Genomic DNA, 15,531 nt, shown 5'->3' with positions numbered 1-15,531 from the left:
GGTTTATTTCAGTGATAAGTAGCAACTATATTATGGTAGAAGCTAGAGAACATGTTGAAAACCCAGATTTTATGAGTTCATATTTTGTGGGAAAAAGTAGGAAGACAAAGTTCGAAGTAGTACCAACAATGAATGACATTCTGAGTTAACTTAATTTGTTTATATAGTCATTCTTAACACCTAAATCTAATACCAAATAAACCCTCAAACTTTAAGCCTTTGATTTTTTATTACATGAAATTAAGGTTATAAATTTTTATTTATTACAATTATACTCGTTAAATCTTGGGATTCATCTCAGCATCTATTAGAATATTGCTTGCTGTTAGATCCTTGTGGATGGTTCTCCTCGTGAGGCAATGTTTCTTTTTTCTCTTCCCTTAAGAGAAGTTTGGAACAAGAATCTCCATTTTCTTCGCTGCGGGGATCAGGGGCCATAAGGTTCATTTTTGAAGCCTAAAACCATTATATAGCATTAATCCTCTAAGCTTTTGCCCAAAGCATGATATTAAATGTCTGGAACAATGCAGTTGGTAATTGGTATAATCTGAAACCTCTGTCTCCATATTAAAAAGCATACAAATAAATCAATCTGTTGTTACTCACAAGAGAGGGTAACTTAACTGCTATATGGCTCCAAGCAGCAGTTTATGAGCTACAGCCTAAAGACAAGCAGCACTCTGACAATTTTGCTTGAGATTTTTATTTTCTTAAGATATGGCTCTGCCATTTTCTTTTTATCTTAGAATGTTTTGGGGCTTTGACTAATTTGAAATTAAATTCCATATACATTGAAACACCCTCAAAACTCAAATATCTTGACAACTACAGAATGCATCTATGCCTCACTCCACCAGGTTAAACATATGCCTGTTAGTGCAGTTAAACAGGCTAAACATATGCTTACCAGTAATCCAAAAACTCTCAGACTACTTATATCTATCGTGCCTCTAAGAGCGTACAGGTAATTTCATTTACTGAATATGATGAAGATTCTATCCCAAGAGGATTCCTTTCTGTGTAGAAACCGGGTTGCTTTGGCTGAGGCAATGAACCATCACTCCCCAACATTAGAACCACTGAAGCCATGTTTGGCCTGTCTTCTGGTAGTTGTTGAACACACAGCAGTCCTACATGGATGCATCTTAACGTTTCTGATACAACACAAGAGTTTAGCAAATATTTATCGATTAGGTCCAGTGGCTTCCCATCCATCCACAATCTCCATGACTGAAAAACATCAAGAAAATCTTAGTTACAGACAACTTGTACCTAATAGTAGACCTGACAATTTTAAATACGAAAATGATATAAAAAGAATGATAGGATTTAAAATTTTAGCAAAAAACATTTATGAGTTTGATAAAAACAAAATAAAATGTGTTTTTGTGTTTGATGTGCCGACACGAATTGGAATATCATAGTTTTCGTGTTTTACACATTTTAGACACAAAATAGTTGATATTCTTTTTTTTTCTTTTTTTCAGGTCGATCTAGGCCCGGTGACTGTCCATTGTGATGGCTGTCGTGGTCCTCACTGACAGTAAGCTTCGACTGCCGGCATCGGTATCAAAAAATGTCAAAATCTTCCAAAAAAGTCCCAAATCCCCTATATCTACCTTTTAACTTTCGGCCAAACTTTTTTTTATTCTGATTTTTTTTACTGACTTTGCTTCTTTTTTTGCAGGGGATCTTGGTGATGGGTTCCTTGTTCCAGGGGACTGAGTTGATTTTTTTTCCTTTTTATTTTTTTTGTTGTCTTTCTGGCAGAAAGCTTTTCCCTTTCTTTTTTGGCAGGGTATTCTTCCCCTCTTTTTTTAGGTTCGACTAGGAGCTTTATTTATAGAGCTCCGACTATGCCTCGTGCCTGAATGAGTGGCACAAGGCTCGACATGGGGGTGCAAGCACGAGCCTTCCTACCCCTTTTATTTCTTCTATCTTATCTGACAGTGGTAGGGCATGATGGCTAGGATAAGGTTTACAGGGTATGATGACAGTGTGTGTGTGTGTGTGTGTGTGTGTGTGTGTCTATATATATATATATTATAAGGAAGGTTGTAGCTTGGAATAGGGAAAAAAATTATAAATGTTGAGATTTGAATTTTAAACTTTAAATACCATATCTTAAAAGTGACTATATGACCAATTGAGTAACTATAAGAAATGATATATATGTAGAAATCTAAACCCAAACTTGTGAGGTGCCTTTTATGGGCTCCACATTTAACTTGCAAAGAATTGTTTGTTTTGACTCAAAAATCTCATGGTTTTGTCCCACAAAAAATGTCTCACAAGTTTGGGTTTAGATCTTTACATATATATCATTCCTTATCCACACATTCTTTTAATTGGGATTGGGGCATTATAATTTCCTCACCTTTAAAGCTTGACATCTCTATCAAGCCGAGTCTAACTATAGAACCAAGATCACAACAGACTACCGTGTAGTACTTAATGACTCCAACGGCCATCAACCAGTAACCCTGCTCTGATACCTTTTGTGGAGACCCACATCTAACTTAAGAGGTATTGTCTGTTTTAACCTGAAAGTCTCACAGTTTTGTCCCACAAAAGATATCTCATAAGTTTGGGTTTAGATCTGTACATATATATCATTTTTTATCCACACATTCTTTCAATATGAGATTGGGGTGTTTCATAGATATAAAAAACAATTTTGTCTCATCCATAGAACCAATTTCATTTTTTTAAGAAAAGAGTTCCAATAAATATATATATAGCTTCAAGGAATGAGGCACTAACATTACAATGCCGAAAGGAAGACAAAAATTCCTGAAACTGGTTCATTTCTTTTTTTCTTTCTTTCCTTGTAGGCTACATTGAACCTATATTTCATTGTTGTTTTATCTTTCCTTTTTTTTTTTCACAAGATAGTAATTTAATTAGAGAGTTATACATTTGTGAAACTTAAGCTTAGCATGTTTTGACCAACTAAGCTTATTATTACCAAAGCTGTTGATGCTATTTGCATTCTAGAAGAAAATCTATAAATTTTGTCTTTGAATCGATGAATAAAAGTAATGATAATTAACTAGAATGCCTAGCTTCATTTTCAATGGCAAACAATGTAACTCTCCAATCCTAATCCCATATTGGGATATCATGAAGATTTGTTACAATTATACTTGTGAGATATTATTTGTGAAATAAAATAATAAGACCTTTTGGTTAAAATAGACAATATGTGTCTTTCACCTCTTAGTTTAATGGTTAAAAAGGTTTTATAAGAACATAGAGGTTCTAGTTTAGAGCCAAGATCTCCTCCCTTTTCCCCATTGTAAGGGTTATGCCCTCCCCTTAAAAAAAAAAAAAATAGGTGTAGGTCTCCACAAACACATTATTGTGTAATTAGAAAATCATGATGAAAAGAATCAATTGGTTCATTTTCTAGTTCATTTGGCATTGCTAGATTAATCAGTTAAGTGCTTGACCAATAGTAACCTGTCAGCCCCAAGATCAAGACATAATATAGTCATATTACCTTGAAGAAAATCCCAAAATAATACAAAGTCTTTTTTATTAATCATTATGAAATTTCTCAATAAAAATAATCTGCCCAAGAAAAATCCATAACTTTAATTCAACTAATGATAAATCTATATAAATCCAAATGTAAACTAACAAAAAATATAAAACTATTTTATCAGATCTTATTGGCCAACAATATCTTCAATGCCCAAGTAATCTTTCCAATTTTATTTTCTAGTTTCTCAGAAGACAAAGCAAACTTATTACTTACTCATCTGGAAAGAAAAAAAAATGAATAAACCATAGCTCAGTAAGTATAAACTTACACACCTTATCAGATCAAGTATTATTTTTATACATATCATATAAGTCACTCAAAAACATTCATCAAATTATAATGTCAAAACATTTCAAAAATCATCATTAAGTAAAACATTTTGTAAATCATAAATCAACATCAAAACATGTAAATCTTAAATCATTACAACATATGTTGTCATTTGAATATCCTAATCAAACCAAACCACTAATCAATCTTCAGAAATTATCATAAATCATTTTCTTATACAAATCATGGATCAATATTTAAAAATCATCATCATCATCATAAATCATCATTATCATTAATTTATCATTAGTTATGGTTAATATTATAACTCGTGACATTGGTCGTATCAATAATTTTATCCTCATGATCATTGCTAACTATTATAACTCGTTAGTCAAAGCCTTACACTAACTACTATAACCTGTTAGCAAGACCGTATAATTATGATTATGCTAACTACTATAATCCATTAGCTAGGGCCGTAGAACTAGTTTTGGTGTCGATGATCCCACTTTTCAAGGATGTAAAAATGTAACTATCATAAATCGGTCTTTAAACATAAATCAATTTCTTATTTCATTCATAAGCATGATCCATCATTTATGTAATAAAACACAAAATAATCATATTCTTGATCCTATTTTCATGCATAGAAAATAAGAAATAAAACATTCATTCATTTAGAAACATATATATATATATGGATTCGAAAACAAGTGTATGAGATTACACTTACCTCCTTCCAATTCAACCACTTAGTTTTTTCTCTCAAAATAATTAATGACCTATTCAAGATAATTTCAACATAATAGAAATTAATAAACCCATTTTAATACCATTTATACTACAAAACAACTAAGTTATTCAAGAATTAGCTCAACTAACTAATTCTAACAGCCCGCACTACTTTTACTAAAATGACTATATCTCAAGATATACAACTTGGAATTAAGATCTTTATAGTGCGTTAGAAACTAGACTTGATAAGCTTTCTAACGATATATGGCACACCTCTTAATTCATTATAGATTAATTGTAATAAATTTTGCAATCTATATCATATGCTATTGCTAAATAGCATGTATACTTTCTAATAAAAATTACATATTTATTCATAGGAAAATTAAAATTCCATTTCACTTGTTTTCTTGTAAAATAGACTCAATAAGCTTTCAAAAAATATATGGCTTAATCTACAATTCCTTCCATAAAATTTAACACAATTTTTGAAATTTATCATTGATGCTACTGCCATGTAGCCTACACATTCTTAAGTAAAAATTAGATAACTCTTTATAGAAAACTCAGAATTGACTTCTCTTTATTCCTTTGGAACGTAGATTCAACAAGTTTTCCAACAATGTATAACACTTATAGTAATAATCTATCCATTAATATAGAATTTCATTTACTTCACTAATAGGATCTCATAAAAAAAATAGAATTTCTCCTCTAATTTTTAAAAATTCAAATCCCCGCTTTTAATTTTTAAAATCCATTCAATAATTATCATTAAATCTTAATAGCATTAATAAAACAAAACCCAGCAGTTTTCTCGAATAAATCATGAAGATTTCATAATTTTTTATTTTTCTATCAAAATTTCAACTCCAAATAATAGTATCTAACATAATATTTTTTTAAAATAAAAAATTGACATATACTCACTTTTAGAAGATTAACTTGATTATAATCTCTGATTTTGAATCTCGAACTTAATTTTTTTTATTTTCTAACCCTAAGAAAGAACTTCATTTCTTTTCTGTTTTACAATAGTTAGATTTTCTTTCATATAATATTTTAATTTTTTTTAAAATAAATAATCTCTTAAATAAATTAATGGATTTTCATAACAGTCTAACCCCGTTATGATTTAGGCTGGGGTATTAGATAACCCACTGACAAGAAGTTATATGTGAACATAGAAAACATAGCTGCACGCAATTTCTTTAGTCAACATTGTGATATTTTTGTACTAATCTTCTGCAGACCAAGACTTGTATTCGTCTTGTTGGTATAATTTGTCATTTTGCAACCCTGTCATCTTTTGTTAGAAGAATTTTCAGAGGGCTTTCTTTAAAATCCTGATCAGTGGATGCAATATTTTTATAGACATTCATACAACAAACAGGCTATAATACTGATTCCATCTGCTGCTCTGGCAAATATGAGTTCGGGTTCTGCTGCAGGTATTTGTCATTCCCCAGTTGCTTCTTGTGGTGCATGTAGCAATATAGATTGAAGTTGAATATTCATTTTTATTTAAAGCTGAATGTTTAGTGGTGAAAGGATTCAAACTCTGAACCCTTAATCAATCAGAGTCAGATACCATGATAGCTAATTGAAAGGGATAAACGTTTAAACATATAAGTTTGGATTCAGGTTGAAGTTGAAGGTTCTTCAGTTACATGATAGTGGGAGTTTGATATTGCATACTTATGTAAAGAAAAATGTTGAGTTGACATGATCCGAACTTAGTAACCATTAGGAAAAGCGGACTCTGATACCATGAAACTAGATCCAGCTTTCATCATTGCATTTGGATTACTTATAGGTAATAAAATGAATTCAAAAACCCAATTTGTTTATCCTGTTCTCCTCCCGATGTTTTCATGCCACATCTTGAAATACTATGACGCTGTAACAGATACAATCTCACAAGGGCAACACCTCAGTAGCTCAGAAACTATAGTATCATCTGGTCAAATGTTTGAATTAGGATTTTTTTACCCAGGCGATTCAACGAATTGCTATGTGGCAATTTGGTACAAGTTTGTCTCGGAACAAACAGTTGTTTGGTTAGCAAACCGAGATTTTCCTCTCTCTGCTTCTGCAGTTCTCAGTATTAGTTTTGATGGCAACCTAGTGATTAGGGAAGGCAAGATAATTTACATGGTGTCAGACATAGCATCTAATGCAAATGTGAGTGCTACATTGTTGGATTCAGGAAATCTTGTTGTGAGAGATGAAAAATCCAACGTCTTATGGCAGAGCTTTGACTTCCCTTCTCATACTTTCTTGCCTGGAATGAAACTTGGATATGATAGAGGGAATAGAAAAAATTGGTCTTATGCCTCTTGGAAAAGTGCCAATGACCCTAGTCGTGGAAATTTCACCTTGGAATTGGATTCGAGAGAAGGGCGGATTTTGATCTTGAACGGTGATGAAATATACTGGCGATCTAGGCCTAGGGAAGATTATGCTGACGTATTTGATTTCCCTCCAGAAACGAGATTGAACAATTACAACTTTAACTTTGTTTCCGAATTTGACATGTCTTATCTCACTTACGACCTCTATAGGAAAGACATCATTAGTAGATTTACTATTGATGCAACAGGACAGTTGAAACAATTTGTATGGTTAGACAATGAGTGGAATCTGTTCAACTCTCAACCTAGACAACTATGCGACGTTTATGCTTATTGTGGAGCCAATACGAGCTGCACCAATGTTTCATCACCATATTGCAGCTGTTTACCTGGATTTGAACCAAGCGCACCCAAGTTTTGGGAGAAAGGAGACTATAGAGATGGGTGCCAAAGGAAAACTGTTTTACAATGTGGCAATAGCACGGGTGCAGGGGATAGATTTCTTAAGCTGTCTAAAGTAGTAGTGCCCAAGAAACAGCTGACTCAAAAGGTTCAGAGTATTGATGAATGCAGGTCATCATGCTTAAGTAGTTGCTCCTGTACTGGTTTTTCTTATATCAATCAAAATTGCTCCATCTGGATCAGAGATCTTATTAATTTGCAGCAACTTTCAGCTAATGATATTTCGGGAACAGATTTTTTTCTCAAACTCGCGGCTACTGATTTGGAGACAGGAAGTAAGGATAGTGGTTCTCTTTAAAATTTTCTGCTTTCACATGAATTTCATATGCTCATTCCCTCTTACCCAAGATTTTTCTGAGTAGCTACTTGTATGTTTTGGGACATGCAGAACACACACGAAGTAAGAGGAATCGATCAATTATTATATCGGTGACAATTTCTGTGACAATTCTTACTTCAGCCATTCTCATTTGGATAGTGAAGATGAAAAAGGACAAAAGAAAAGGTGAAAGTTTTTCTCTAGCAATATAGAAGCAACTTAGCATGATTTTTTGTCCTCATTTGCCTAATGTGCTTTCTTACATGCACAATACACCATCATCTTAAAGGGCTAGCTTGAATTGTTTTGAGGTCATTAGACCAAACTTACATGCAAATGATCTTTCCAATGCAGCAGCACTAACAATAAGGATCTGCAGTTTACTTGGTTTATCTAACAATAGATTAAATTTATTTGTGGTTTTTCAAATAATAGATTAATATATTGTTAGAATTTCATTTTTTGGAGCCCTAAATGCACGAACCTGTCAATGCCTATGCACTCAAATCCGAGTAACCTTATGTATCCACCCATGCTTCCTCAATTCTTAACCAGCAGGAGAGAATCTGTTGTCATTTGAACTAAGTATTAGCCCAGCACTTATGGAAAATGAACAACCTGTGGTAAAACGACAACAAAAACATAAGAAGGAAGTGGAGATTCCACTATTCAGTTTTTCAAGCGTGTCTGCTGCTACCGATAACTTCTCCGTCTCAAATAAGCTTGGAGAGGGTGGTTTTGGACCTGTATACAAGGTAAAATTCATAAATTGGATGCAAAAAGCCTCATGAAGAAAAATTCAAATGATATAAGCTTTTATGAAAGAAAACAATGTCGTTTGCAAGTAGTGCAAAAGTTTTATTGTTATAAAAACTACAGATATTAATTAGATTTCTGTTGAGAAACTCAAAGGATTTTCTGTTTCAGGGAAAATTACTAAAAGGGAATGAAGTAGCAGTAAAAAGGCTCTCAAGAAAGTCTGGACAAGGTTGGGATGAGTTAAAAAATGAGGCAATGCTCATAGCCAAACTCCAACACAAGAATCTTGTGAAACTTCTTGGTTGCTGCATTGAAGGAGATGAAAAGATTCTTGTCTATGAGTATTTGCCCAATAAGAGCTTAGACTTTTTCCTCTTTGGTAACTTCTTGTTATTTCAGCACAAACATAAACTTCTCATGTTTGTCATTTAATTATTATATCAGGAATAGTTTAAGTTTAATTAATTGTTTGTTTTGTTTTGCTGTTTTAAATCCATGAAGATACCAAAAATATTTTTACACTAGCTTGGAGAACTCGTGTTCGAATCATTGAAGGGATTGCTCAAGGTCTTCTTTACCTACATCAATTTTCCAGGCTACAAATTATCCACAGGGATTTGAAGGCCAGCAACATTTTGTTGGATGAAGACATGAACCCAAAAATTTCAGACTTTGGGTTGGCAAGAATTTTGGGAGGCAGTGAACCACGAGCAACTGATCGAATTGTCGGTACTTAGTAAGTTTTTGGCATGTATATGGATCCTCTCATACAGATCATCAATGCATCATCAGGAACTTTCTGCACCAGCAACATTTGCCATGTTGTTGCTCTAGTTTTATCCATGTTCTTTCACTTGGTGCCTATGCTGTGGTATTTCTGCAACAGAAACATTCCCTTAATGGATTGCATTTCCTGATTACCATATTAAAATCATAGAATCAGCACTGCATCTATTCTTAATCATGAAACATGTAAATAATTTGATTTCTTATGAAATACAGTGGCTACATGGCTCCCGAGTATGCCTTTGAAGGTGTCTTCTCAGTGAAATCAGATGTCTTCAGCTTCGGAGTTTTGTTGTTAGAGATTTTAAGTGGCAAGAAGAACACTGGTTTCTATCAGAGCAATTCTCTTAATCTTCTAGGATATGTGAGTGATATCATTTATGTACGTTTTTATTTTTTACTATTTATTACAATCTGTTAAGGATAATTCTAAAGTTTTCAGACCATAATTGACATATTTTTCAAGTATATAGATAAAACCTACTAGGTTTCTATGATGACTGATACTAGACCTGGCAATTCGTGTATTCATGTAACTGTTTTTCTTTTATTTTCAGTCATGGGATCTTTGGACAAGCAGTAGGCCTCTGGAGTTGATGGATTTGGTAATGCAAGATAGTTCTTCTGCCAATGCAGCAATTAGATACATTAACATTGCACTTCTCTGTGTTCAAGAACGTCCAGCAGACAGACCAACTATGTCTGATGTTGTCTTGATGCTGAGTAATGAACTTACCTTCTTACCTTCTCCGGCTCTACCAGCTTTCTCAAATGTCAGAAGTATGGTTGATCCAATCCGAAATTCAAGTCCGAGCAAGCCAGAGATCTGCTCTGAAAACAAACTAACAATCTCAGTTTTGGATGCTCGATGAAATTGCCAAATGATGTTTGATTGGTTTGGCAATTGAAGATCTCACATCTTTGAGATTGCCTTTTATGTTAAAGAAAGTGCAGCAGAATATAAAAGTTCAAAATTCATCTGAGTGATTGATTAACTGAGTTTATCAGTTCAAGAGTCATGGCCCTCATGGTTTTATATGACAATCACAACATTCTGTATTACAAAACCATGATTAAGAATTAAACTTTTTAACAGTGATCTTGGGTTAATTTTTTTGGCAAAGATGGACAAGGATGAAATTATGATTTAAGGGGTTTGCAGCACTAAGTGCAACTGTCATGGGTTCACATTTTCAACAAAAAAAAAAAAGGGCTATTAGGTGGAAGAAAATTTATGATTTAAAGCCCAGTCACCCCATTCTTTTACTAATTTGTAATTCGTGACATTCTCTCTACTCAATTATAAAACGCTCTCATTATATTAAATCTTTCACCTACAGAAGAGAGAGAGTCCACATCATTGAAGAATTAGGTTCGCTATGATACCACCTGTTATAGATCCACATTTTCACCACAAAGACTCATGATTTCAAAAACCATGGTCACCGCTTCTCTTACCGATCTGAGATTCGTGGCACAAACACCTGTTAGCGAAGTCTTTAGTAGTGCAGAAGATGTTTGAGAGAAAAAAAGTATCACTTGGAAATGATGCAACACTCTCATACATAGTCTCATTTCTGGAAGAGTAAATCAAAGAAATTGAGGCTTCAATGCTGACTTTTCAATATATCTCAAAGAAATTGAAACTTCTATACTGACTTTTCTTTATCTCATTTGACAATTCCAAGTAAGAAAATTATAAGCCACTCTGATAAAGAAATATCCCCATACATAGCTCCATTATTATTTTCTTTTCTTTTTTGTTATTAATTATAAATCCTTTATCTTCAATTTTTTTTTAATTATGTAGGAATTTGTTGCTATCTGGTGGCTATTCTTGTCCAAATCTGATAGTATTTCAGTCTTGAAAGGTTCAGTGAAAACTCAAGTGGAAATAACAATCAACTTGCAAGGAGAGTAACAGTCTGGGAATTGATATGCAGACAATGAGACATCTAAGACTCACATGGATGCCTCATTGAAGGCTGAACAACCAGCTTTAATTCACTAACCTTTCTCCCAAAACTTGAAAAATACAGCGATGGCTACAAAAGTTGCTATCAGGTCAGTAGAAGTGACAACATTGCTTTGAAAACTTGGTTCCCGAATGCCCGTTGGAGACGGAAACTCTAAATCTGATGTGATGGAATAGACCTAAAATTTGCAAGACTTGGAAGTCAAGCATCATTTAGCTATAAATTAAGATAAGAATTATAATGGACTTCAAAACCAAGAAGTCTGATTCTTCATTTATGGTGATGGATGCACTTCAAATCATCATTTAACATCACTTTATCTTGACACCCATTGCAATTTGTGCAGGCCAGGAGAGAATTTGTTTAGAAGAAAACTAGACTTTAAAATGGAGAGGGCTCTTATATTCGCTTTGTTCTGCTCTTTAGTAATTTTGTCACTCCTGGAATTGTCAGAGGAAGCTGATATTTTAACTGTTGAAGGATCTGTGAGTGATGGTGAGACACTGGTTTCCCCATCCCAAACCTTTGAACTAGGCTTCTTCTCACCAGGAAACTCCAAAAACAGATACCTGGGTATATGGTTCCAGAACAGCCCTGGAGCAGTTGTTTGGGTTGCTAACAGAAACAACCCAATTGCTGATGGGAAAGGGGTTTTAACTGTAAGTGACAGTGGAAATCTTGTCCTTCTGAACCAGACAAGGAATGTCATATGGTCTTCCAATTTGTCTGGGCCAGCAGAAAATCCTGTGGCGCAGCTCTTAGATACAGGAAACCTTGTTCTCAGGGAGAACAAAAGCATGACCCAAAGCTATTTGTGGCAAAGCTTTGATTACCCATCTGACACACTTTTGGCAGGCATGAAAATAGGATGGAACTTAAAGACTGGTGAGGAAAGATTTTTGTCATCATGGAAAAGTGCTGAAGATCCATCTCCTGGAAGCTTCACCTACAGAATTGACATAAATGGGTTACCTCAGTTAGTCATAGAAAGAGGATTAATGACAAATTACCGTACAGGACCATGGAATGGAATTGGATTTGGAGCTGTTCCAGCAGTCCCAAATTTAGTCTTCAAACCGATTGTCATCTCTAATGAGAACGAGGTATATTATATTTATGAAGCTGTCAGCAATGCAATTACCATGCGATTATGGTTGAATCAGTCAGGTTATTTACAGCGTCTTATATTGAATCAAGGGAGCAATGAATGGGATGCTTTGTACTCAGCTCCATTTGATCAATGTGACAGCTATGGACTCTGTGGTGCTAATAGTATATGCAGCAGTAGGAGATCAGATACCTGTGAGTGTTTAACAGGTTTCATCCCCAAATCACAAGAAGGAAAAGGAACAAATAAGTCATTGTCTACGAACTGTGTAAGAGAATCATCACTAGACTGTCGAAAGGGAGAAGGATTTCTAAGGCTTGTGGGGGTTAAAGTACCGGATTTGTTAAAAGTTCAGTTGAATAAAAGTATGAGCCTCAAGAAGTGTGAGGCTGAATGCTTGAAGAACTGTTCTTGTACAGCTTATGCTAATATGAATACGAGTGAAGGAGGCAGCAGCTGTTTGATGTGGTTTGGTGACCTCATGGATATCAGAGAAGTTTCAGAAATGTACAGAGGAGAAGATGTCTATGTAAGACTGTTGGCTTCAAATCTTGGTATGTACCACTTTCTCAAAACACTGCCCCTATTAATAATCCAGTTTCTTGACACCAGTGGCGGATTAAGATTTTTTTGGGCCATCTAACTTAAAATATATATAAAAAACTGTCATGGATTTATTAATTTTATCAGGGGAAGTGTGCCCAGCAGAAAATTTTGGCGTGTTTTCCTTCAATTTTTTTGTTTTTCAATCTTTAGAGTGTTCATGGATACCTTACTTCGCAATTTGAATTTGCCATGGATTGACACTGTCTTTTCCAGGATCAACCGTTGATTCAAGTACGAGGGTCAGATTAAGGCGTATCCTACTGGTGTCAATCATTTCTAGTGCAGTTATCTTGGGCCTGGTATTCTGCATAATTTGGAAGAAATCAAAGAAAAGAGGTAAGAGTACTCATCCAACCTCGCTGATTTTCTTCAAACATATTTACAGTCTTTAAGAGATCAAACTCAATGAATTACAGATGGATTACTTCATTTAATAAGACTGGAAGGTGGGAAAGACGAAGCAGAAGTGCCCCTGTTCGACTTGTCAACCATAGAAAGTGCCACTAATAATTTCTCTTATGCCAATTTCATTGGAGAGGGTGGCTTTGGCCCTGTTTACATGGTAAGGAAACATGGACTAGGTATTAGTTAGCTGCTTGCTAGAACATACGCAGTTTAAAACACAAGAAGATGACACGACCAAAAAAATAAAAAAAGACACGAAAGTGACAGTTTAAAATTTTAGTAAAATCATATATGTGTTTAACAAAAATTAAAAAATAATATATTTTGTATCTTTCATGTCAATACAAATTGTAATACATAATTTTTGTATAAAATATGATACGAATATACAAATTATCAATTATTTACAAGATACGGATACACTAATTGACAGATCTAACAAACACTATACCGATATGGTTGGACAATATGCAGGGAAATCTTCCAACAGGGCAGGAAATAGCAGTTAAGAGGCTGTCAAAGGACTCAGAACAGGGTGTTGAGCAATTTAGGAATGAAGTAGTTTTGATAGCCAAACTCCAACACAGGAATCTTGTTGGACTGCTGGGTTGCTGCATTCAAGGAAATGAAAGGATGTTAATCTATGAGTTTATGCCCAACAAAAGCTTGAATTACTTTATCTTTGGTTTCAGACTCTTGACCTTTCATCCATTAATCAGTTGCATTGATTTCCTATACATTATATTTACTGTCAAATGAATATGCCAGACATAATTTTGACATTTACATGGAATTATTTGTGCAGATCATAATAGAAGAGCTCAACTATCATGGCAAAAGCTGTTTGATATCATTCTAGGGATCGCAAGAGGGCTACTCTATCTCCACCAAGATTCTAAACTTCAAATTATTCACAGGGATCTCAAAGCAAGCAATATTTTACTAGACAGCAATCTGACCCCTAAAATTTCAGATTTTGGCTTGGCAAGAATTTTTGGTGGCAATGATGAGGAAACGAAAACAAAGACAGTTGTTGGAACATAGTAAGTTACTACTACCTCTTTTTAGCACGTTTGGGGTTCAAATTCCAGTATCTGTTGTCCCTTCTCTTATTGCCAGGCTACAGTGTATGTTATGTAATATGCTTTAATGCAGTGGTTACATGGCTCCTGAGTATGCAATTGATGGAACATTTTCAGTCAAATCTGATGTTTTCAGCTTTGGTGTGCTTATGTTAGAAATAGTAAGTGGTAAGAAGAATAGAGGATACAATCATTCTGATCACCGCTACAATCTTCTAGGTCATGTAAGTCATAACAATGAAATCTCATTTCTTCTTCTTCTCCATCCTCCTTCTCCCTCTATCTGTTCCACTGAGTAACTAACGATGCAAGATTCGCATAGGCATGGTTGCTTTGGAATGAAGATAGAGCTTTGCAACTGATGGACACAAGCCTGGAAGAATCATGTGTTAGGTCTGAAGTGGTCAGAGTTATCCAGGTTGGTTTGTTGTGTGTTCAAGAATTCCCAGAAGACAGGCCACCAATGTCATCTGTTATTTTCAAGCTGACAAATGAAGAAGCAACATTGCCTCAACCTAAACAACCTGGTTTCTTCATACAAAGGAAAAGCTGCAACAATTTTAGTGCTACAACTACAAGTAAAGAAGAATCAATTACAGAAAATGCAGTTTCCATAACCATGCTAGAAGCTAGATAAAACATTCCTGCTATGTTATTCAGCAGACATCTTCCATTAGACTTTGATATTAGTAGTAATTCAATTAAGAATTTCATATTTGGAAGTCTGACAATGCATTAGTTATACAGCATAGTTAATATAGACAATTATGGCAAACTATTGCAAGGCATTGCTAGCTATCATTACCAACAAAAAGGGCAGGAAGTTTTTTTTTCTTTTTTTCTCTCTCTCGTTAATAGCTATCATTGTTCCCTTTGCCCTAAAATTATGGTATTATTCATTACTTTTATGTTAGTCATATGGCTTAGGCTTCAAGTTAGGGGATTTTTATCAGTCAATAAGTTATGACTATCGACAGGTGGATTAAGATTTTTTTTAGAGATATCTACTTATAATATATAAAAATTATTAATAAGTTTATCAATTTTATCAATAAAAAATATTTAAAATCAAATTTTATTTAAAATTATTTCTTTTTCAATTTTTGGAGGTGTTCATGT

The 15,531-nt window shown here is 34.2% G+C and overlaps 2 protein-coding genes across 5 annotated transcripts; both read left to right on the top strand.

Annotated features, from left to right (window-relative positions):
* Positions 1-5,830: 5,830 nt before the first annotated feature.
* Positions 5,831-10,358, top strand: LOC111288880 (receptor-like serine/threonine-protein kinase SD1-8). 3 transcript variants are annotated; one of them, XM_089759674.1, is made up of 8 exons: positions 5,831-6,006; positions 6,465-7,646; positions 7,760-7,876; positions 8,246-8,445; positions 8,618-8,828; positions 8,951-9,185; positions 9,452-9,599; positions 9,793-10,358. In XM_089759674.1, the coding sequence occupies exons 1-8, from the start codon at positions 5,913-5,915 to the stop codon at positions 10,105-10,107; spliced, it is 2,502 nt and encodes an 833-aa protein (XP_089615800.1). In that variant the 5' UTR covers positions 5,831-5,912; the 3' UTR covers positions 10,108-10,358. The 3 variants fall into 3 exon arrangements, with proteins under 3 accessions (XP_089615800.1, XP_089615799.1, XP_022735566.2); XM_089759673.1 differs by having other exon boundaries at positions 5,832-7,646; positions 8,249-8,445; XM_022879831.2 differs by having other exon boundaries at positions 5,832-7,646.
* A 1,096-nt stretch (positions 10,359-11,454) lies between these two features.
* Positions 11,455-15,246, top strand: LOC149519180 (G-type lectin S-receptor-like serine/threonine-protein kinase At4g27290). 2 transcript variants are annotated; one of them, XR_016341580.1, is made up of 7 exons: positions 11,455-12,873; positions 13,139-13,261; positions 13,342-13,487; positions 13,805-14,015; positions 14,136-14,373; positions 14,569-14,636; positions 14,735-14,806. XR_016341580.1 is itself a non-coding variant. In XM_089759675.1 (7 exons), the coding sequence occupies exons 1-7, from the start codon at positions 11,598-11,600 to the stop codon at positions 15,047-15,049; spliced, it is 2,460 nt and encodes an 819-aa protein (XP_089615801.1). In that variant the 5' UTR covers positions 11,461-11,597; the 3' UTR covers positions 15,050-15,246. The 2 variants fall into 2 exon arrangements, 1 of the variants encoding a protein (XP_089615801.1); XM_089759675.1 differs by having other exon boundaries at positions 11,461-12,873; positions 14,486-14,636; positions 14,735-15,246.
* The last annotated feature ends 285 nt before the right edge of the window (positions 15,247-15,531 follow it).

Source organism: Durio zibethinus, chromosome 4 (genome assembly GCF_047325235.1).
Source record: "Durio zibethinus cultivar Kanyao isolate XHJ-2024 chromosome 4, ASM4732523v1, whole genome shotgun sequence".
NCBI lineage: Eukaryota > Viridiplantae > Streptophyta > Magnoliopsida > Malvales > Malvaceae > Durio > Durio zibethinus.
The sequence above is the reverse complement of the archived record's forward strand: the minus strand, read 5'-3'. Positions and strand labels throughout refer to the sequence as shown.

Excerpts from the sequence above, each read along its gene's own strand:
- LOC111288880 (XM_022879831.2), top strand. The coding sequence starts at position 6,326 with ATGAAACTAGATCCAGCTTTCATCATTGCATTTGGATTACTTATAGGT. Across the intron at positions 7,647-7,759 it reads TACTGATTTGGAGACAGGAA|AACACACACGAAGTAAGAGG; the intron begins GTAAGGATAGTG and ends TGGGACATGCAG. Across the intron at positions 7,877-8,245 it reads GAAAAAGGACAAAAGAAAAG|CAGGAGAGAATCTGTTGTCA; the intron begins GTGAAAGTTTTT and ends ATTCTTAACCAG.
- LOC149519180 (XM_089759675.1), top strand. The coding sequence starts at position 11,598 with ATGGAGAGGGCTCTTATATTCGCTTTGTTCTGCTCTTTAGTAATTTTG. Across the intron at positions 13,488-13,804 it reads GCTTTGGCCCTGTTTACATG|GGAAATCTTCCAACAGGGCA; the intron begins GTAAGGAAACAT and ends GACAATATGCAG. Across the intron at positions 14,016-14,135 it reads CTTGAATTACTTTATCTTTG|ATCATAATAGAAGAGCTCAA; the intron begins GTTTCAGACTCT and ends TTATTTGTGCAG.